At 34.6% G+C, this 22,684-nt stretch overlaps 3 protein-coding genes across 7 annotated transcripts in view; 1 reads left to right on the top strand and 2 right to left on the bottom strand.

Moving 5' to 3' along the window:
* The window catches only part of LOC129786570 (nuclear pore complex protein Nup88), an 850,897-nt gene that overhangs the window by 701,957 nt on the left and 126,256 nt on the right, over positions 1-22,684 (top strand). The window lies entirely within an intron of this gene.
* On the bottom strand, positions 32-4,528 carry LOC129786566 (uncharacterized). Of its 2 annotated transcripts, XM_055821666.1 has the most exons (5): positions 4,353-4,528; positions 3,771-3,884; positions 1,675-2,461; positions 716-1,612; positions 32-631 (listed from the first exon to the last, which is right to left on the bottom strand). In XM_055821666.1, the coding sequence occupies exons 1-5, from the start codon at positions 4,410-4,412 to the stop codon at positions 165-167; spliced, it is 2,325 nt and encodes a 774-aa protein (XP_055677641.1). In that variant the 5' UTR covers positions 4,413-4,528; the 3' UTR covers positions 32-164. The 2 variants fall into 2 exon arrangements, with proteins under 2 accessions (XP_055677641.1, XP_055677642.1); XM_055821667.1 differs by lacking the exon at positions 4,353-4,528 and having other exon boundaries at positions 3,771-4,184.
* LOC129786560 (uncharacterized) overlaps positions 8,741-22,684 on the bottom strand; it is a 40,376-nt gene continuing 26,432 nt past the window's right edge. For 3 of the 4 annotated variants that reach the window (XM_055821659.1, XM_055821660.1, XM_055821658.1), the window contains 6 exons: positions 17,731-17,819; positions 16,307-16,540; positions 15,509-16,235; positions 14,598-14,759; positions 14,448-14,524; positions 8,741-11,765 (listed from right to left, as the gene is read on the bottom strand). In XM_055821659.1, the coding sequence (XP_055677634.1) occupies positions 11,672-11,765; positions 14,448-14,524; positions 14,598-14,759; positions 15,509-16,235; positions 16,307-16,540; positions 17,731-17,819 (1,383 nt within the window). In that variant the 3' untranslated portion in view covers positions 8,741-11,671. Of the gene's footprint in view, positions 11,766-13,331; positions 13,357-14,447; positions 14,525-14,597; positions 14,760-15,508; positions 16,236-16,306; positions 16,541-17,730; positions 17,820-22,684 lie in introns of all 4 variants that reach the window. The other variant, XM_055821661.1, reaches the window with a different exon arrangement.

The raw sequence follows: 22,684 nt of genomic DNA, 5'->3' as shown, positions 1-22,684 counted from the left end.
ACTTCCTCCCTCGCATTCAGTTTTCTCTTCATTTCTTTTTTTTTGTAAATTACCTTTTTATTGATCCTATTCCTATATACATACAACATACATATAGTGTTTAAGATGCGAATAAAAGTGAGAGGAGTCGATGAGAAATTTAGTACCTGAGCACGTGGGGAGGATTAGTAGCTCTCAGTACCAGAGCCACAGATGCAGAGGAAGTAGTTGAGAGCACGACGATTCTTTGCTCGTAGCTCAAGCCAGCGAATTTGATTGGGAACAAACATTTCCGGGGGCAGTGGAGGCTTCTCGTCCATTTCTTCCGGATCGGGTTTAATGTATTGCGGCCCTGGGAGCATGGAGATGACCTCTTCGGGCTTACGTAGAAGGATTCTACCCACTCCTTCGCACATTCGGAGAACTTCGTGCTTTGCGAGGGTTTCCACGTGCTCAACGGGAACGGATGTTGATGCTCGAATCCACTCAGCGACACCGTCAAAATCTTTGAGGAGATTCAATGCGCCGCATTTACTAAACTTGACGCGTTTCGTGTAAATGTGATCCAGCCATGCTTCACAGATTATCTTCAGCGTCAGCCCCAGGATTTCAATGTCCTTCGTGGCTTCGACGATGGGCAAATAGATTTCATCTACAAAGAAATAAAATAAAATCGTTTTTTTGGTCTCATTAATTCATTTGATTTTGTCTTGAAGAAAGGAAGAAAGAAACAAACCGAGAAAATGCGCCACGTAGTCACTGGCCTTCTCCTGCAGCACCTCCGTCTGCCACACCTTTACTTGTGGGAAGCAGAGACTAAGGGTAGCCAGGCTGGTGGTTGAGCAGACCGATGAGAGTACAACAATACACTGAGCAGCCGTCTGTTTGAGCTTCTCAATGTTAATCTTAATCTCCGACACGAGTTTAGCGCGCAGTGAGACACAAACTTGGATGTGAACCTCAAGTGGGTCAGGTGGAACGAGTTGGGGCACCCGCAAATCCCGGAGATGCTCAAGGCAGGCCCCAACATCGCGATGAACAACGCGGAAGAACATCTTCATGTTCCAGTCAGCGCAGAGAGCTTTAGCCTTCTCTGCTGCCCAGAGGCGCATGGTGTGGATGGAGTGATCAAGCCGATGGAGAATGGGGATTTGCTCAACTAGTGGTAATTCATTGGGAATTGTTCCTTGATCACAGCTATTGCTGAAATTTGTAAGTGTAGACAGAACATCACACCAGAGACTCCCAGCAACACTTCCTGTTGCCCTATGAGCTGCAATTGCGGCATTCAATGGCAGGAATTCCGGAGAATTCTCGTAGGAATAGTCAATGGGGAGTGTGGTGGAAACAAGTGCCAAGCGGAACTGCTTATCCCACGTTGTTGTTGTCACGTACATTGTTAGGGTTTCGCCCAAGCCACGCAGGGTGGATAAGATTGGTTCCGGAGCATCATCCGGTTGGACCATAAGGAGCCAATCTCGGAGGTATTTGGTATGACTTGGTGGTTGACACGCTAGTGGGGCACTACTCCACCACAGCACTACATGCTCCAAAGTGCTCCCTACCTGTGTCCAGAGATTCCTCGTTCCACGATTTATCCACTTCACCATGTCCTCCTTGGATGATTGCTTGTCTGCAAAAATTAAAGGATTCACAAAAAAAATGCCCCACAAAGACGCATTCAGAGAGACTCACCAAAGACAGATGGGCAGAGTTTGAGGCATTTTATGAGGATGCCTGCTTGGAAATTTTCTTCATCACCAATGAGACGTTCAAGCAGGAGATTTCCCTCAGATTCAATTCCCGTGTGACCCTGTTGCATTTCAATGGCGAGATTATCAAAGAACTTCCCGGAGGGGTCTTCAGTGTCACTGGGAGGGATGGTGGTGGCAACATTCCTCGATGGGGAGGCACTTCGTCCGAGAGGCGATTGGAGATGACTCGTGAGTGCTCGGAGAATTTCAACGCTGGACGTGTCGGAATCCGCACTGGGGATACTCATTTCCATCCGACACGTGGCCAGGAGGCATCCAATCAATGCCAAGCAGCACTGTTCACTGCGTCGCTTTGAGAGCGTCTGCAGAATAGCTCCAACATCGATTCTCCGTGGTTGGGATTGAAGTCCTGCAAAGGTATTGCTGCACACGGCAGCTCCTTCATTTTGGGGAGCACTCTGACCCAATTGGACGGTGGTGTCGTTGTGAAGGGCACACAGCAGTAGGGCCCCATCGAGGATAACATCCGTCTGATGGGCTGAACCCAGCATGAGGCGGATCATGTGCTGCACAATGAAGATTAGCTGGAAGTGCCGACGCTTCAAGTTTGCCCGCACAATGCGCGCCTTCCGGCACTGGAGGATCTTGTAGGGACTCCGTTCGAAGTTCTTATCCGCCGATGTGGCAGTGAGACGTAGCAATCGCACCTGATACTGGCAGCTGAGGTCAAAGCAGCGACGTGATTGATTTAGCAACTCTTCGAATTCCTTTTTTTGGTGGCGGCAACAACAAAAAAAGGAATAATTTTGTGAATATCATTGACCTCTGTCGAGGATTTGCGTGCAGCAAATTTGCAGCGGCACCCTCTGGCTGACCTAGTTTCCCTTAAACCCCTCCATTGGCTCATTCAGAGCTCATCACCCCGCCCAAAATTGCATTCTTCTGCCCAAGGACAAAGGCGATCTTCCTTTGTGCGGAAAAGTGATTGAAATTTAATTTCCGATGAGTTTTTGAAGTTCTTTTTGATTAATTTTCAAATGGAAAATGATTCTTATTGAATATTCTAGGGCAAGAGAATGTGGATTTTAATGGCTTTTTAACAACATGTCTGTCTTTAATTATGCTGAGAGCTCGTAAATTAAATTAACTTCTAAATTCCTTCATTCTTTGAGGAATATTTTATGAAGAACTTTTGACCTCTTTTGCTTTGATTTATACACCAAGAATTTCTTAAGAACTTGTAGGTTTCTTGTTCTGAAGATCATTTTCCTATTATTTTGCTATATATTTGAGGAAATCTTTCGAATTATTTGTTAGAATAATTCCTCTAAAAATTAATTAATAAAAATTCTTCAAAATAATCTTTTGATATAAAAAATAAATCCTGAAAAATATCTTCAAGTGTTTTATGCCTCTTTTTAGCTGTGATTCTTTCTTTAATTTTAAATCAATTTACAAATCACAAAACACCGCATAAGTGAAGCAATAAATCAGCTCTCTAAAGCTCTCAAAATGTCTCACAAAATTATGCAAATTAAGTTGTTGAAGCTTAACGTTTCAATTTCAGCCTAAACCATAAGAAATTCCGTGATAAATTTGATAAATAAAATAAATGAATTTTATAAGATGACAAATTCATTGAGAATTCACATGGTGTGTGCCCGAGAAAGCCCCCTAAAAAGCCTCACCGGAAATTCTTTCAGTTTGTTCATAAAAATAAAGGAAAGACTCTCGCGCGCGCTCGCTCCGAATTTGCATAAGAATTGCAAGAGCGTGGAGACAACCGGAAAAGCTCAATAAGGGAAAAATTTACTTTTTGGGAGGAAAAGCTACAAAATTACACGGAGCATGGACTTGAGCGGAAATTGTCATGAAAATTTTCTTTTTATATACTTTTCTGTGAAGAAAATACCGTTAGGAGGGATTTTCTTAGACAAAATCCATGCATAAATGAAACAAAAAGAATTGGTTGGTTGAATCTACTATTTTTGGGAGGAACTTTGGGTGCCAAGATGGGGGAAATTCATGCAAAATCAATGGGAAATTTATTTTGTAGAAAGAAAATGCAAAACTTACATAATAATCCGGAAGATCTAAATTTATATCCGTTGCAAATTTCTTTGCCAACACTTTGAGATCCCTCTCCAGCTGCCTGGTACTCTCGAAGAGCTTCATTGTATCCTGATTGTGCTTTGGGATCCATTTTGGTGTATTCATTGTGTGTCACAAGGAGAAGAAAGAAAAGAAAATTAAATTAAGCAAATTGTGGAAAAAACTTCAAGGAAAAAAATCGTTTTGAGCTTGGAAAATTGGTGTGGCATCCGAATTTATGGCTCGCAACACTGCAACTGACTCTCGTGCCACGGGCCAGAATAGCTGGTAGTCCATACAGTGTATGGAGAGCTTCACCCGCCCCAAAGTGAACACCCTCAACCCCTTCTTTGCCAGCCGATGCCAAAAATGTGCATTCAGTGAAAGTTTTACACACAGGGTAAACCATAAAGTGCACTAAAAGGTTTTCCCGCCAAAAGTAAAATTAACTCCAGGATAAACCGACACAGGAGCGCACCTCTGCAAACCCGGAGGTCACTCAAGGACTTTCTTCTTCGTTTCTTCACTTTATACTAGCCCAAAAACTCTATAATGAATGGTGGTTACCTCAATGAAAAAATCATCCTCGTCACTCTCCACGGAATCGGTCACGGAGGAAGTCATCATTTTGGGGGTATAGTGCTGGAATTAGCAGCGGGGTCAACAATCCACCTACCGCCCACTTTTAAACGAAACCACCACTGCAGCCACTTTTGCTGAACTTTTCACGCGCGCACTTTGTTGGTGCTTTTGCTGGCTGAACTTCAACCTTGATCCAACCATCGATTCCATCCGCGGGGGTAGGTTAGGGACGTGCTGGGACAGACAAGGCCACATGCAGAGAGACTGTGTGAGCACACAACGGGTGGTGGTGATGGTGTGACGTTGGCTGTTTATTCGAACATCCCCATGGAGATCCTTACGCGAAATTTCACTTTTTAGCCCTCATTTTTTTTTCTTCTACAGAGGAGTCAGCCTTTCTTGCAAAAAGGGAGGGTAGCAACCCGAATTGGAAGGAGCTTCTGCGCTAGAAAAGTTAGTGAATCATCGTGGTTTCTTTTTCCACGATTCTCACGGAAGGTCCTTGTGCAGAAAGGGAGGGAAAGGACTTTTGGAAGTTAATTAGGAAAAGCGTGATGATTAGATTTTAACGTTTTTATTTAAAAAAAAAAATTCTGCAATATTTTATTTCCTTTCAGTGCATGAGATTTTCTTTTTGGATTGCTGTCAAGGAGAATTGTATGAATAAATAAATCCAAGAAATTGAAGGAGAAAATAAAAGAATTTGGGCTTTATTTTGTTGGAAATTAATCTCCTCATAATTGCTTCAAATCTTTGCCCTATTTCGAAAGAAAATTAGTTGATTTTCTATTTTATTTAAACCCTTAAAATCAGGAGATTTTCTTTCTATTTTCCATTGGGATCAGCTGGGAAAATAGCAACGATTCGCCTAAAAACTTAAAAAAATGACGTCATAGTTATATTTTTGTCCCTTTAACCTCTAGGCCGCCAAGCGGGGTCGTTGAACGACCCCAGCCCTATTAGTTTGGTTGATTCGGAAGTGAGGTTATGAATCTTAGTTTTACCTAGAGCCATGAAAATTGGCACAAATGTTCTTTAGATAATTCTAAGTACATTGGCCGACGGCATATTTTAATTGCATCGCCCTAAATTAATAAAAATATTAATCTCAAAAATAACATAATTTCCAAGAAACACTTCCGATAACAGTATGAAACATTATTGTTGAAACATTGAATGAATCAGTTCATATTCCAATGTACTTCGCAAAACGCTCGAAATTTTCTTAAATGAAATGTCTAAGATTATTATTCAGGTACGACTGAATAACTCTCTGGAAGGTATGGAACACGACGCAAATTTTTTTGGGACACATCCTTAAAATTTGTTCTGAATGTACGCATGGCTGCTTCAGAAGGATTTTGAAACGCGCTGATTCCAGTGCCATGAAAAGAGTCCTCTACGGTATTGCTTACCGGGTTGTGGTCAATATTGTCTAGTGCACATATTGTAAATTCCTTCAGTCTCAAATTAGATGGACAGACGACTCCTTCATCTTCCGCTCTCTGCACTACCATATGACAGATTTGAGATGTGATTTCCAAGACTCTATTGTATGAAATAGAAAGTCCCAATTTGTGCATTTCTTCGATGGTTTTTTTTGATCTGCTCCGTCTATAAATGCTGAGTCCTATGTAGGCAGGAAGAGGAGGTTCTCTGTCCTTGAAGTGGCGCACAGTTGCGCCTTTGCTTTCTCCTTGTTTAAAATTGAAGAAAATCAGCTGTGCAATTGTAAGAACTGGCCGAAGAATGCATTTCTCATAATTCGCCGTTGACCCATAAAGGATATTTTTTACAAAATTTAAGAGAAGTTGTGGGACAGATTTTTCTTCGCAATCCTCATTAAATTCTCCGGAAAACGAAGTAGACCAAATGGACATTTCACTTCTGAGTTTTTTAATAAAATCATTCATAGTTATTGCATCAGCTGGTTGAAAATTCTCATGTTGAGCTTGGGTTTCTTCCTCAAGGGTTTTGTAAATATCATCAAACGTTGAGAAAAAATCTTCACGACATCTTTTATGCCACTTGGCTTTTCGAGAAATAAGTGTCCTTTCAACACCCTCTCCAGCATCTAGCAAAGAAACTTTTTTGCCTGACCTCAAAGTAAAATTACGTGTCTTCATTAAAATCATGTTTACTTTGGAGGCAAGAGATTTATAAGGTATCTCTTTTAATTTCGCTATGGGATTGTTGAGCAGGCACGTTAGATTGCTGCGATCATCATAACTTTGACAAAATACGCATTTATCCCAATCCATGTCAGAACACAAGGTCAATGACAATTTTTGCCTCTTCAAGGGCCTTAAACTTTCCTCTGGCTCTAACATAAAAACTTCCTCCTCATTGATGTCCAGACGACGTGTTGTTTCTTTCAACTCTACCATTTCGTTTCTTATCCTTTGCATCTCATGCTCCAAATCATGAATTTTCTTTGTGAGAATGTAATTTTCAGCAGCCAGTTGCTCCTGTATTCCACCTCCTATTTCACTCACATAGTCATGCTCCAAAAGATGAGTCATATTTTGCGATGAAATTTACCGGCTCGATGCAGACAAAATGTTGATTTTCTGAAAAAAAATTTATAAATAAAAACATATTTTGTATAACGCAAGACGAAAAATAAAAAAAAATGATTGAATACAATATCTGTTGTTATAAGATAATAAACTAATTTCACTAATAAATTTCACATCATTAGCACAAATATATCACATTTTTTTTTAATTTAATTCTATTAATTTTATAAATAAAAACGTATAACGCAAGAAATTTTTTTTTTTAAATTGATTGAATACAATATCTGTTGTTGTTATAAACAGATATTGTTTTCACTATTAAATTTCACATCTATTTTCACAAATATATCACATTTTTCACAAGTATAAGTAGGAGAACTATCGGAAAACAAGGAAAAGCCGGAAAATAAACAATTATACTTTCAATTTTTACCATATTCTTTTACATCTCTTCCTCGAGCTAATCACACACAATTTCACACACATCATGGAATTGCGCGCCCAAAAATAAAATAATGTTTCAACAATAATGTTTCATACTGTTATCGGAAGTGTTTCTTGGAAATTATGTTATTTTTGAGATTAATATTTTTATTAATTTAGGGCGATGCAATTAAAATATGCCGTAAATTGTGCCAATTTTCATGGCTCTAGGTAAAACTAAGATTCATAACCTCACTTCCGAATCAACCAAACTATATATTTCATGCTATAACTTAATAAATATAAAAGATACCATTCCCATCTTTTGGAAATAAGTTCTTTGGTTATCTGAGGAGGTTGTGTAAAAATTTCAGCTCAATCCGTCCACCACAAGAAAAGTTATTAAGGAAAATGTAGAAGAAGGGAATTCAAAAATTGGTGTAACGGCCATGCTGCGGAAAATTTCTCAGAATGAAGTTAGTCACATCATGAATCATATGGTTGAAGGGGGTTGAAGGGTTGTGTTTACTTTCTCACTTTACCTTCTCAGTGTCAGAATTATCGCGAATAAGTAACATAAACAACATAAAACATAATTAGAAGCATATAAATGTGCAAAACAATAAAGAATATTCGAGAAATATTGCCATTTATCACGGTGCGGGAAGTGAGGGGAATGTGGGGAAGTAGTGAAAAAAAAATAGCAGTTGCGGTCAACTTCGTGGCTAATTTCTCACGAAGAAAGTGTGAAAAAGGAGTGAAAAATGTTTTTCCCTAATATCTTCTTCTGCGTGTTTCCGGGTGGCGAATTTGTGATGCAAGGGGCAAGAGGACTATATAAGGAGTCTAAAGGTAGTGACCCGACAGTTCCCGGTTTTATAGTTTATGAGAAAATCGACTTCCTTCTTGGGGTCGTTCAACGACCCCACCTTGGCGCTCTAAGGAAGCTCCAAGGTCTTGGCGGCCAGCAGGTTAAATACGTATACTCACCAAAACCAAAGCAGTGACGTCATTGTTTAAATTTTTTAAACAAATCTTTGCCTGCGTTATTAAATGGAAAATTTTGAGGTTTTTTTGTGATTTCTTATTCATTTTATTTAATTCTCTGTAAGCTTATTCTGATTGTGTCTTTAGATGAGGAACTCTTCCACACAGGAACGGGTAAACTCCTTCCCAATCCCCCTCTGCAACATCCGGATTAAACAAAAAGGGAAAGGTCAAAGATTAACTTTAGCACCACTCAATTTCTCTAAAAATAAGTAAATTAATCCATTTTCCGCCGATTTGGGGAGAAAGCTCTCAAAGGATAATTCTCGGTGCTTTCCTTTTGCGCGCCTTATACTTAATTCAATAAAATCTCCCTTTTTGGAGCTTTTGAAACAACCATCCTCTCCAAAGCGACACGGATATATGAGAAGAAATAATCTCACCTTCATCTTCAAGTCAATTTATTTTCTTCTTTTCTTTATTATGTTTTCACCTAACACAAAATTTTTATTTAATCAGTATTACAAATTCCTGGATCTCCCTCCCACGCATTTTCTTAAGTAAAATTCTTTCTTTTCCAAAGAGAGTTTTTCTATTTTGTTTTTTGCGGGATTTGTTCTTTTTCCCTTCTCATTTCTTCTTTTTCATTACACGCAGAAATTGAATAAGAATTTTCTTATTGAGTATATTTTTTCTTGTTTTTCTTCATTCAACATATATTAGGAAATAAATTTTATACAATCTACAAAAATTTGTTCAACAGTTGGTCTAACTAAAATTAAAAAAAAGGATATAGAATTGTAACATTAATAATTTATAATTATTAGATTCTCTCTGTATAGTTGTTTTTGCAATAATAATAATAATAATAGCTTTTCTTTCCTTTTTTTTCATCGCTTCCCGTTTTAATTGAAAATAATATATTAGGTATTATTTTAATTTACATAAAAGATGGGAGGACAAAATTCATCTCTTCTCTTGCAATAAAATATTTATTTTGTAATAATAAATCTTTGTCAAATATTCCTTTTCTTTACAATAAATTATATATAAAAACCATTAAATAGCACAAGTTGAAGATTCAAGCTCCTTGTTTGCTTTCTTTGTACGAAAAAGAAAACGCTTTTTGCTAAAAAATTTATTAATTTAATTTAAAATTAAGAATTAAAACAAAAAAAAACAATAACTTTAACGTTATGTTGTATTTTTTTTTCTCAATTTGTGAGAGATATTTTTTTCTTCTTCAGAGATATTTCTTGAATTCCACTCATATTTTTTCTGATTCTGTATGTTTAAATTGTTTTCTTTTTTAATAATCATTTAACACACGTGATAGAAAAAATATCTAATGTCACTTAATTCATTAAAATAAGAAAGAAAAATAATATTACAAAATTATTTCGCACTGCAAAAAGATTTTTCTTTCTTTAAAATAACTTTCTCATCTGTACACCTATAAATAAATTAAATAAAAAGTTTTCTTTATTTTAAAGTTATTTTTTGTAAAAAGAAATTAAAGGTTCATGAGTTAATGAAAAATTGTGATTTTCACCTATTTCCCCATTCGGTTTTTCCTTCTATTTATATCGATTTTTCTTTTTATTTTATTTCTTAAGAGGTTTTCTTTATATAATTTATTTTATTAGCACAATAGGACTAGATTATAGTTGCAAATAACTAGAGTTAATTAGTTTTGGTGTATTTTGTAAATTTTTCTCATTTTCTTTTTTTTTTTCATATCATTCTATCCTCCACTTTGCTGCTTTCTCTTATCCCTTTACTTTCTCCATACATTTTGTCTCCTTCCCATGTTTTGTTATCTCAAAAATATTTCACAGTATATGTAGGTTTTTTTTTCTTGTTTATAAAAAGTGATATATTTTTGTTTAAATTTATCAGAATTATTGTTAAATATTGAATCATCTATTTCTATTTTTTTCTTATTAGCTTTTCCTGACCAGATATCTCTACAATGGAATCCACCTATTGATGATTGATTTTTCTATTTTATAAAAAAAAAATTATTATCCTTCATTCAAATCCTTCCGAGCGATTCCTTTATTCAATTTCACATTTTTCTCTTCAATTTTATTCTCTTTATTTATTTTTCATTTTCAGAAGACTTGTGATTTTTGTTCAATTTATGCAAAACTTGTTCTTTTAAATAGACGGAAAATTAAAGGATATTTTTCTTTTTTTAAATTTTATAATCAAGATAATACTTCTCAATGCTGATTTTTATGTATGATTTTTTTAGTCTAGGTTTTTCTTCCTCTATAAGTTTCACACACTCACGTATACTTAGCAAAAAGGTCCTACATAAAGTTTTTCCGTTGCTTTTCGTGAATTTCCTTAATTTCCTCACAAAATTATTTTCTAAATTTATTCTTTTTTCTTGCCCCACACTAGCCGGTAAACGCGTTGTATCGTCAAAATGATAATTTTTCGATTTTAAAGGACTAAGAAATTAAATTTTCTTTTATACCAAAATTAAGAAAGATTTGGAAATTTTTTTATACAATTGAAGATGTTAAAAGAAGTCATTCTTCATTGGTTTTTTATTTGTTGAAAAAAATTGAGCTCAATTTTCGCGGTTCTCTACAAATTAAAAGAATTATTGAAAGACTTTTTTTTAACTTTCTATTTAAGAAAAAAACTTAGCACCAATATTATTTTGGTTCGTTTAAAAATTATTATTTTTCTTTGCCAAAATATCTCTAAAACTGAGCATTTTTATTTGTATTTTTTTACCTCGCAGGGCGTCTTTGTGGAGAACTAAAGTTTCAAAGAAATTTTGTAAAATATTAATTTTATCACACACTATAATATTCTTAATTTATCTTCATCGTAATATTTAATTTTTTCAAATTATAAAAAAGAATCTTTCCTTATTTTCGATCAATTTTATCTTCATCAATTCGTGCACTTTGCAGTATGTCCTTAAAACTCCCTAAATTCGCAATATCAAATGTTTTTTTCTTCACGATTAATTTTTTTACACGATTTTTCTTCAAATTTTTCTCAGCAAATTTTCATTATTTTTTCCGCTAGGTAGATAGTATGTACTTTATATACGTGGAGAAGCATTCATATAACTAAATGCAATATACATTATTATTTATTATTTTTATATTCTCAAAATACAAGAATATCATTTTTTTTTCTTTCATTTCCACTACAATCTACTAATATCTAATATATAATTTTAAAAGGTTTATTACTTACTTTCAATTGAATATCATATATTAATTATTATTTAATTAATATGCCAAAGACACTACAGAATTTCTTATCTCATTTTCTCTCTCTCGAAATGATGTTTTTTTTTTGTTAGAAAATATTCTGCTTCTTGTTCATTCTGTTGGACACTTTTTACTACCACTCATTGATCATGTTGCTCATGCAGTCTTCAAGTTGGGACTCCAAGATGTCAATATTTGATTCATATTCGTCTTCTTCATCGTACGAGCTGCAATGCACACACGCGGGGGATGGTGCGGAAAAATAGAAGAAAGAAGAAAATTTCAGTTAATTGAGAAAATTTTTTACGACAACAAATTTACATAAATTTACAAAAATAGTTTTAGCATCTTCAAGAGCATTCTCTTTAACATTTTTTTTCTTTTAATGTTCAATCTATGATATGCTGGAAGAGAAGTGCAAAATTTATTAGCAAACGTTCTTTCTAGAACGAATTGATTTGTTTCAAGAATTCATCTTCTATTTATCAAAATTATGTTCTTGAAATTCTTAAAGAAAATCTCAAGACTGAGGAATTTTTTTTGGGCCAGATAACATTTATAAAAAATCTCCTTAGCTCATCTACAAAATATTCTGATTTATTTAAACCCTTAAAGGACCATTTGAGTCATACACATTGACTTGAATTAGAAACATTCTATTCTCTTGAATGTGTGTTTGAGCCATTTCTTAAGCTTAATAATTTGCTCTGAATTTATGTAGAAGAGAGGGAAAATTCTTTTGGATAAAAAAATTGTTATTTGATAAGAATTGTCTTTTATTCGATCAGAACAATATCCCATTTCAATCAGAATAATTATCTATTAAGCTAGGATAATGTTCTCTTTTGGTTTAAATAGAACATTCTCCTGATCAAAACAGAACGTTTTCATGACTGAAATGAAATGTTCTCCTGATTAAATAAAGGATTTTTCTGATCAAAAGATTAACTTTCCGATAAAAAAATTGTATCGATGGAACAGGTTAAAAAAGAAGGGTTATACAGGGAAATGTTCATTGATAAGTAGGTACCTCTTAATTGGTATATTGCAATGAAAAGAACATTTTTTAATGTTTTGTACATATATTTCATGTATGGACGCAAAAGGATTAAAATGAGCAAAAGACATTCTATTCTAAACCTTACTAAAACGGTTCCTAATAACCTCAAGAGACGAAAAATTTGTTCTTTAGAGCAAGAAAATGTGTCTTAACTACGAAATCTCTTAATTCTTCACAATTTATTAATCTTTTAAAACTTTTATCAAAACTAAATCAATATAATTTTTTGCACTTCCCTCTCAATGCTTAATTTTATTATATTTTATTTATAAATGTTTCTTTTTGCAAAATGATAAAATGATTCGTTAGCGAATGATGAAAACACATTTCTTTGCTGAATTTTCTGAATTTTAGAGAAAAGAGATTATACAGATAGCAGAATATATAGAACAGATAGAGAATGCCACAATATTTTCTCTGCAAAATCTTTCTCTCAATGTGCGACAATATTACAAGAATTTTGTGCTTCGCAGCAGACAAAACAAAGCCAATTTCCATTATGTTTTTTAGTAGCACTGAAATGTAATGTTTATATTTTTATTATGTCTTGTAGAGAAACTATAAAAGATATATAAAATGTAAATGATTCGTTTTTTTTCCATGTTTTTCTTGCAAACAAACCCAAAAAACAAAGAACGAAAAAAAGAGCAAAAGGAAAGAATAATAATAAAAAAAATAAATAAAAAACAAATCAAATTCTTCATGCATTTTTTTTCTCATTGGATTTGCTTACCCTTTCGTAACCACTTAATTCCTCCCTTCACCATAATTTGTATATTTTTTTGTATATAAAAAAAATAAAGAAATGAAAATGAAAATAATATAAAATCCGCAAATGAAATCTTTTTGAATAATGTAATCTGTTTTTTTTTTTGCAAAGTTTTCTAACATTGAACTAACTATTGTACACTGAGCTGATTCATCTTCATTGATCATTTATGATCCGCATTGGCACGTTTTATATCCATTTTATTTCATTTCCTTGCTTTCTGTCTCTCACAGTTTTTTTTATTTAGTATCTTTTTTGTTTATTTATTCATTGTTAATTTGCCTAAAAACAATCACATGTAGTTATTTTTTTTTCTATAAAATTATTATTTATTACCCCCAATGACAAAATAATAGTCTCGGAGATCAGTATTGATTGAAATGTACTCTGTCAGAGATCAAGAAGAAAAAAGAATAAAGAAAATAAACTCAAAAAATTATTCCTTCTCTGTGATTACAAAAGACAAGAAGTACAAAAAATAAATAAAACATAAAACACAAAAGGAAGTTTTTTTTCTTTACAAAAAATGCTTAATTCTTGGATTTTTTCCACATAAAAAAATCGTATGTTTTGGTTTTTATTTTTAAATTAAAGAAAACACAAGTTTGTGTTGATTTGTTGGATCCACAATCTAAAGTGAATAAAAATGAGAAAGACAAAAAACAATGTCAATTATGGGTAAACAAAAAAAACGATGATAAAACAAGGCAAAATTATAAACTTATTAAAAAATAATAAATAAAACAAGGATGCACAAAAATTAAGGGATGGCGGGAAAAAAATTCTTCATCTTCAATGAAAAGTTTTGAACTTTTCCCGGGACTTTTCGTTTGGGAACGTTCCAGGGGAATGAAACACAAATCTTTCTGTGGGAAGATAACAAAAAAAACTCGAGGCGGGGAATCTGTACAAAAAACAGCTCTGTTTGGGAAATGTATAAAATTGTCCACAAAACTAATAAAAGGTTTGTACTCTATTCTCTTTTTTTTAAAAGATAATTTTTCAAACACAATTTTGGGTATTTTGCCAAGAAATAATCTTTCACCAGCAAAATAAAAAAAAAAGCACAAATATACTCACCCTTGTGTATCACCACCACCCTCTTCCGCAACAAGCAATTCATACTCCTGGGCAGCATAGCGATCCCAGTCAGACATCTGGAAGAGCAAAAGAGTTACAAAAGTTCTTTCTGTCAAAGAGGACAAATATTGTTGGTGAAAGAGAACTTACATCGTCATTGTCGCGGGATGTGGCAAATGGATCTCTCTGTTCATGTTCGAGATACTTCTCGAGATTGAAGAACGTATCGAAGAAGATTGGAGTCATTTTGCATCTCTTAAGATCACCCAGTGTTATGCATCCCGGACGAACGGGCTTTATCATGTCCAGCATCTTTGTTTTTTGCAAAGAAAATTAATTAATTTTCAGAAAGAAGTTTTTTTATTTGATTAGAAAAAAATATTTTTGCTTGATTTCTTAAAATTTTCTTAATAAATTTTAAACAAGAAGAATAGAATCTTTGTAAATAAAAAATCAAAGAACTTTAAGGGCTTTGTTAACTCATCTCATACGGTGAAATTCTCCAGTCAGACTTAAGTTTTCTTAAGGTTTCTTAAGGTTCTTTAAGAAAAAACTTAAGTTTCCTAAAAACAAATTTAAAATTTTTAAATATTCTTAATCGAAATGATTTCTTCAGTTAGACTGAATTGGGCTAAATGCACATTTTTTGATGATTTTTTCTAATCCCCTTTGGGCATCGGATTTCTTAAAAAAATGTATTTTGCTCAATTTATTTAAGAAATCTTAAGTTTCACTTAAAAAAAACTTAAGAAACTGAAAATTTTTCTTAAGACGTCTTAAGTTTTTTCTTAAGGAACTTATGAAAACTTATTCAGGGACCAAGAAACCCTTGAATGTCGCTTGAAATCTTAAAGTTTCAGTACAAAATTCAAAGATTTCAAGGGTTTCTTGGTAGTTGAATAAGACCCATTCTTAAGAAAACTTAAGACATTCTTTAAAATACAACTTTAAAAATCTTCGGAATACTTTAAGCATTTTAAGAAATTTTTTAAAGTATTTCTTAAGGAATTTAAAGTCTGTCTGACTAGTGAATTTCACCATAAAATAAAATATTCTCTCACCTGACAAATGCAATCTTCAAAGGGTAGCGTCTCAATGCCAATTGACTCCATTCGCTGCTGTTGCTCCTCATAGAAATATTCCAATTCATACATGGAGAGTATACCATCACCATCGAGATCCATACACCTGAACCAGTACTCAATGGCCGTAGGATTGGATTTGTCCTCTTCAGAAAGGAGGAACCACACAAAATCCGTGTAGGTTATCCGAGGACCATTTGGACCCATATTGTGATTCTTTACACCCCCACGTGTCACACACCCCGAGAAGATTCGCTCAATCATACGCAACGACAGCGCATGATCATTATGTCGTGCAAGATCATTTTGATCAATGAGCAAATCATGATCACGATCGAGTTCCCAGAATTTACAGTAGATCACATAGAAATGCTCATAGCTAAAGTATGCCATAATTTGATTGATATCCTCTTCCTCCTCGAGCAGCTGGATCACCTGCAGGATATTGCTACGTCGCAATTCGGACACTGTTATCCTTCCTGACCAGCTGCGGTTGACGCTGTAGAATATCCTCGCAATCACCGTGTGCACGTAGCGTGAATGAAATTCTTGGGCTTCCTTGAGGAATGCAAGGCCAGGATGTGTATCCACGACATCCTGCACCAATGGGGCTAAATCCTCGGGCAGAATATATGGCCGTGAACGATTACCCTTTGACAGGATGTAGACGAACTTCGATGGGAGATCGTGGCAATTAAGCGACATCCTGATGAAAGAAAATTAGCCATTAAAAAAACCCTTTAAACCCTTTAAAAAAGGTTTTGTGATTTGTCTTACCTCTTCCAGAAATCAACAAAACTATGGCCATCGACGCATCCACTCGGTGTATGTTGGGTACAATTGAAGAGGGGTGCTCTCCAGTAAACAGGAAAACCACAAACAGATACAATCTGATGAAATTCATCACGATGAATCTGTGAATTGGGGTACTGTGCAACGCACGATGCTATACGTTGCGTTGCTGTTTCGATACTTATTTGAGGAGCTGGTTTGCCATTTGGAAAATGAAATCTGTGCGAAGAGGAAAGAAAATTTATTAGAATCCATAAAAATCTTCAATTGATTTAATGGAGGGCAAAGTTACTTTTGGCAGATATTCAAAAAGGACGCATCATAGTTATTAAATTTTCTTTTCAAATCACGTCCATTTTGTAATGAACTCAAATAGAGCTTTATTCAAGGAAACTTTGCAATGAAAGCTCCTGCAGTTTGATGGAATCTGGGTGGAGCCTCATTAGCTAATTAAATAATTGATTGATTGATAAATCTCTAGCAGACTCTTGATTGGTCAATTCACACACCCAACTAATATTTTTCGTCCTGGCTGAGCTTCAGTGCAAGATTGACTTGAATTGTGTTTTTTCGAGTGAACTTTTCCCGATCAAAGTCAAGGGAATTGTTTGCATAACTAATTCCATTTAGAGCTTCATGCTTAATGTGAAACAATTTCAACACACACATTTTATTATCTTTGACTGGATGCGGTAAATTATTATGAATTTAAATTGAATTGGCAATTCCACCATTAAACATACAAATAGACGGAAATATTCATTGAACACACTTCCAATATACATCAAATATATATTGAATTTAAAGTTTAAATGTCTCCCCTCCTCTATTTTTCAGCAAGGACACTGCATCCACATAACTCGTGGCTAAAGAAATTCTCTAAATTCCTTTTTCAATCAAACACTTTGAATTTACTACTCTCTCCCTCCCTCTCTCATGCTTTGTAATTGATTTTATTAGAATATAAGTCCTGGGAAAAGTTCATATACTAAGAGTGGGCGTTGGTGGGCGAGAAAAGGTAATAATAACGAATGACCGTTAATAAAATTTAATGGAAAATCGAAAAATTTCCATTTCAAAAGAAGAACTTCTCTTGATTGCTTCGTCTCACCTTCTATGTACTTTTTTTTGAATTTCCATCAAACTGACTCTCAATTTTTCATTCAAAGCAAATAATAAGAGAGAGAGAGGAGGAAAAGCGCCTCGAAAAAGGTCACAAATCTAATTTCCTCGCATTTTTGCCACATTCTCTTGTGAAAAAGGCATTTGAGAGTTGGAAAATAAATCCGTTTTTTCTGCTTCTTCGTTGACATTTTCCATACAATTCCTAACTTTTCATCCTTTCTTTGCCTTTTCACGGCATTTTATTATTATTATTATTTTTTCGTTATGGTTTGTGTCCTTCTTACCTTGGAATATAGACACTCCGTAGTGATCCTTTGATATGCCTCTGAAGGGTTGTGTGATTTTGCTGTGGTTTTGGGAGTGGTGTTTTCGTCTGCAAAACAAAGAGAAACAATGAGATACAATTTATGAGAATTATGTGATATTTAAGACGCTATTAAAGACACAAACATTTACCTTAATCGAAAAGTATATTGTCAAGATTCGATTTATTGCAATAAATTTATGAGATTTTTTATCACCCACGATCTCATGCGGAAAATGGAGGAAAACACAGAAGAATCAAATACTATTTATCCTCCAAAAACTTTGTATTTTCAGTGAAGAAGATTTGACTTTTGAAGTCATGAAGAATTTCAGCTTAAAATGAGGAAGAATTTTGCTGAAACAATAATATCCCAATTTGGGTAAAATATTTCCCACTTGAATCACTAAAAGTGGAATTCCAATTTGTCTCTCTCACTTCGCTCAAGTATCAAAGAAAGAGTCAAAATCCTCAGGCTATAAAAAAATATTCAAGGATACCATCAGAGATTTTTTTGCCATTCAAAATGTTCTTGAAAAGGGAAAAAAGCAAGATGAGAAATAAAAGCTCTGAGAGTAATTTTTGCGCACTGTATCCGCGTTAGTAGAGTTAAAGGAACAGAAAAAAAGGTTACAAATCACCCCTATTTCATGGTCAATAAAAGATTTCACACATAAAATATGAAGAAATACGAGCTGAAGATGTTTTTTTGCAAGAAAAGTCTTTTGAAATAATTGTCACTGCGTGAGCACCTGTTAATTAATTATTCCCCTCCTTGGTGATGGATTTATTCGATACCTGGTGAATCAAGTTGAAAGAAAAAAATGGAATTAATATGAAAGAGTGCTTTAAACCTTCCACACACGAAGGTTCTCTTTCGTATTACATTTATATATGTCTATATATTCCCTCCAACTTCTTGGTCAGTGGTGCAAGAAGAAGGCTTCTGCTGCTTGAGGAGGTAAAGTAGAAATAAAAAACCTGTTCACTCCATATCTGTGGAAATAGGTCATGGCCAAGAGATCTCATCATTGATTCTTTTATGGTTAATTCACTGACTTTTTTTTGCATTTTTGTGCATGGTTGAGAGCACAAAAGCTAAAATAAATGAATATAATCTTATCCACCACCTCAGCCATTCAATAAATATAGGTATAAGACCCCGCGGCAAGACTCACTGATTTTTTACGTAATTTCTTCGCGCTCTGCCCCCCACATTTACCTTCTCATTCTTCACATCCATCCACCACATTCGCACTTCAATTTCATGTTAAAAGGCAATAAATATTTGAGACAAAAAGGTAAGAAAAAAAAACGCACATTTTCCACCGCATATCAATTTGTTATGCGTAAAATTTCGGTAATGTTACATTTTTTTATGCTACCTACATCCGTGGTAGAAGAATAAAACAACCAACAGCAACAAAAAAACACCACGAGGCAATGGAGAAAAAGTAAGAGTTTTTTCTGTGTTGTATCTTATTTCGTTTTTTTTTTGCTTCTTGTCTTTTGATTCTTCATTAAGGAATCATTAAGTTCTTGGTCAGAATATATTTTGCATTCATTATTCTTATTATTCCTCCATCAGACATTCATTATTTTGCAAACATAATGACTAAATCATCAAAGTTTGACACAAAATTACCTTTTTTGCAAGAGATCAAAAGAAACAACGATTGTTCTTCTTCACCCACCAATAAATTTCCACTTAAAACTTTTTTTCTTTGTTGAATAAAATAATACAGAGTGTGATCATTGAAATGCAACCAGGCTCTATGCTAATTTTTTTCTTTAATGAAGAAAGAAGATTTGGTGGGTTTGGGTACCTAAACCCCCTCAAAAATTATGTTTTCCCATTACGAGATCAAATAGAATTATTTTCAGGTTAAAATAAAAAAAAAAACGTTTGAAAAGAAACATCAAACGTTAGAAAATAAGAAGTTGAAAGTAAGAAGATAAACCCTACTTGTGCCGAATGCTCTTACAAAATTTGGTCATTTATTCTAGACTGAAATCCAACTAACTGATGGAACAAAGCAAGTTTGAAATATCTTCTTAGACCAAAAACGTCTAACGTTAGAAATTAATTGTCGCCAGTTGCATTCTCATTGCCACACACTGTTTTTAGATACGAATTGAAAAGTCGTGGGATATTATTGGCAAAATGTTTCCTTTTTGCTTTTCAATCTCCATGTGTCTCGCTGCTCATCTTGTAAATTTTTCATCTGGCCAAAAAACACTTGGATATTCAATTTGAATAATGAATTCATTAAGCAAAAACCCCATGCGAGCTGAGCCCGGTGCGGTGTGAGATATGTCCGCAGAGGCACACGAGTGTTACATCATTCCACCGTCGACGGCACATTGAAAAATCATTCAACATTCATTCATGGACATTTCTCACCTTCACCAGGTCGTCGTGGGGCTAGTGAGTATGTCCCCCGCCCCCACCCAAAAAAGGCTATCGTATACACAATGCTTCTTTCCCATGTGAGAGAGACACTCTCGGACGTCTAGCAAACGGTGCTGCTGCTATTTGGTGACAAGAGACAAGAACTCCTCGAGAGATTCAAGTTTTTCGTGATGTCTTGAATAAAATATCGGATAATATTTCACATTGGACAACTCCCACAGATATATGCCCAGACTTCCTGACTTTGTAGCGCACATTCAATATTCGCTAAATAAAAAAAATCTAGAGCTTTTTCTCTAACATTGAATGTCTCTTCATATATACTTTTCTTATTTATTCCTCTCAGACTAATTCACTTTCAGAGACTCTTTGTTGAACATTTTTTTGCATGTAGGAATATAAGAGTAATGCGCCCCAATACCCCGCACATTGAAAAGAATTTGTGCAGAAAAATAGATTGATGGGACAAAAAAATGTGACAACAGCAGAAGAAAAATTCTGGAATTGATTTGCGTGGGATTGAAAATCCTCACACATTTTTTTGCCATATTTATTTCTTCAATTGAAAATAAGGTGTGTGACAGATAAGAAGAAAAAAAAAGCATATTTTTTTAGAGACTCATTGAAGAGAAGAAAATTTAACAAATCCCACACCTTTAACAATTTTTTTTAACAAATATTCTCCACGTAAAATTTGACGTTAGTGTGAAGTGGATACCTGTAAATTTTATTTATATGCAGCACAAGTTGTGTTAGGTCAGAAAACCAGTGCAAATTCGTGAAACATCCCAGACAATCATGTTGAACTATCAGTCAAGAGCAAATGCTACATGGAAAGAATTTCAAATAGAATTTTTGTGCGCTACAAATCCACAAAATGAGCTGCACGTTAAGTGCATTTCACTTTATTATAGAGAAAGAGTGTTCCTTTAAAATCACGAAATGATTGAAAAAGCCATAAATTGATTTAAAAATAAAATTTTAAACTTTTGAGAACGTTGAGGAAACCATCATCAATAAGCCAAAAATATTTTACACTTCATTACGAATTTATTGCATCACAACCCTCTTGCTTAACCTCTAGGCCGCCAAGCGGGGTCGTTGAACGACCCCAGCCCTATATTTCGTGCTATAACTTAATAAATATAAAAGATACCATTCCCATCTTTTGGAAATAAGTTCTTTGGTTATCTGAGGAGGTTGTGTAAAAATTTCAGCTCAATCCGTCCATCACAAGAAAAGTTATTAAGGAAAATGTAGAAGAAGGGAATTCAAAAATTGGTGTAACGGCCATGCTGCGGAAAATTTCTTAGAATGAAGTTAGTCACATCATAAATCATATGGTTGAAGAGGGTTGAAGGGTTGTGTTTACTTTCTCACTTTACCATCTCAGTGTCAGAATTATCGCGAATAAGTAACATAAACAACATAAAACATAATTAGAAGCATATAAATGTGCAAAACAATAAAGAATATTCGAGAAATATTGCCATTTATCACGGTGCGGGAAGTGAGGGGAATGTGGGGAAGTAATGAAAAAAAAATAGCAGTTGCGGTCAACTTCGTGGCAAATTTCTCACAAAGAAAGTGTGAAAAATGAGTGAAAAATGTTTTTCCCTAATATCTTCTTCTGCGTGTTTCCGGGTGGCGAATTTGTGATGCAAGGGGCAAGGGGACTATATAAGGAGTCTAAAGGTAGTGACCCGACAGTTCCCGGTTTTATAGTTTATGAGAAAATCGACTTCCTTCTTGGGGTCGTTCAACGACCCCACCTTGGCGCTCTAAGGAAGCTCCAAGGTCTTGGCGGCCAGCAGGTTAAATAGTAAAACATCTTTTATATGACCGGAGAGTATGTAATTTAAAATTTACGCCCCACAAATACTCCTCTCAACCACTGTGGCTCAAATAAAATATAAATGTGCAGAAAATGTTCATCACGGAAAGGATTTAAATTCATGTCAAGAAACATTTAAATAATAGCACCAGGAAAGCTCTGCAGCATACCACAGTTGGACCACAAACTATATATATTTTTTTATGTTAATAAAAAACCCACCCCCATCCCCTATTATGCCACCAAACCCATCAAATTGAGAGGTGTGACCTTTTGGCAAAGGGAAAATTGAGAGCAAAATCATTTCGAGTCACATGGGAAAAGTTGACAAAGTGCCAGGATTTCCCCTTGTTGTAATACCTATGATATATATGTACATAACTAAGGAGAGAGAGAGCGAGATTTAATTGAAGAACAAGAGGGAGAACAAAAAGGCATTCGACACGACAGAAGAGGACAGGAATGAGTCAATAAACTTTATTATATGAGTGTGACTAAAGATCATTATTTTCTCCTCTTTTTACAACAAGAACATCTCTCTAGACGAACAAACCCAATTGGGATTCATGCACTTTTGCAGAAAATTGTGTAGGTAGTTTCATCTCATCGCCTATATATACATAAGCTCTTCTACTTGTAATTTCCCTTCCACCCAAAATATACTCACAGCTTAAGCAAAAAGTTAAC

The sequence above is a fragment of the Lutzomyia longipalpis genome, chromosome 1 (genome assembly GCF_024334085.1).
Source record: "Lutzomyia longipalpis isolate SR_M1_2022 chromosome 1, ASM2433408v1".
In the NCBI taxonomy this organism is placed as follows: Eukaryota; Metazoa; Arthropoda; class Insecta; order Diptera; family Psychodidae; genus Lutzomyia; species Lutzomyia longipalpis.
Note: the sequence above shows the minus strand (reverse complement) of the source record. Positions and strands in the feature narration are given on the sequence as shown.

Coding starts and splice junctions, on each gene's coding strand:
- LOC129786566 (XM_055821666.1), bottom strand. CDS start 4,412: ATGATGACTTCCTCCGTGACCGATTCCGTGGAGAGTGACGAGGATGAT. Junction 3,885..4,352: donor AGGATGATTTTTTCATTGAG/GTAACCACCATT, acceptor TGGATCCCAAAG/CACAATCAGGATACAATGAA. Junction 2,462..3,770: donor TAGATCTTCCGGATTATTAT/GTAAGTTTTGCA, acceptor CACCAAAAAAAG/GAATTCGAAGAGTTGCTAAA.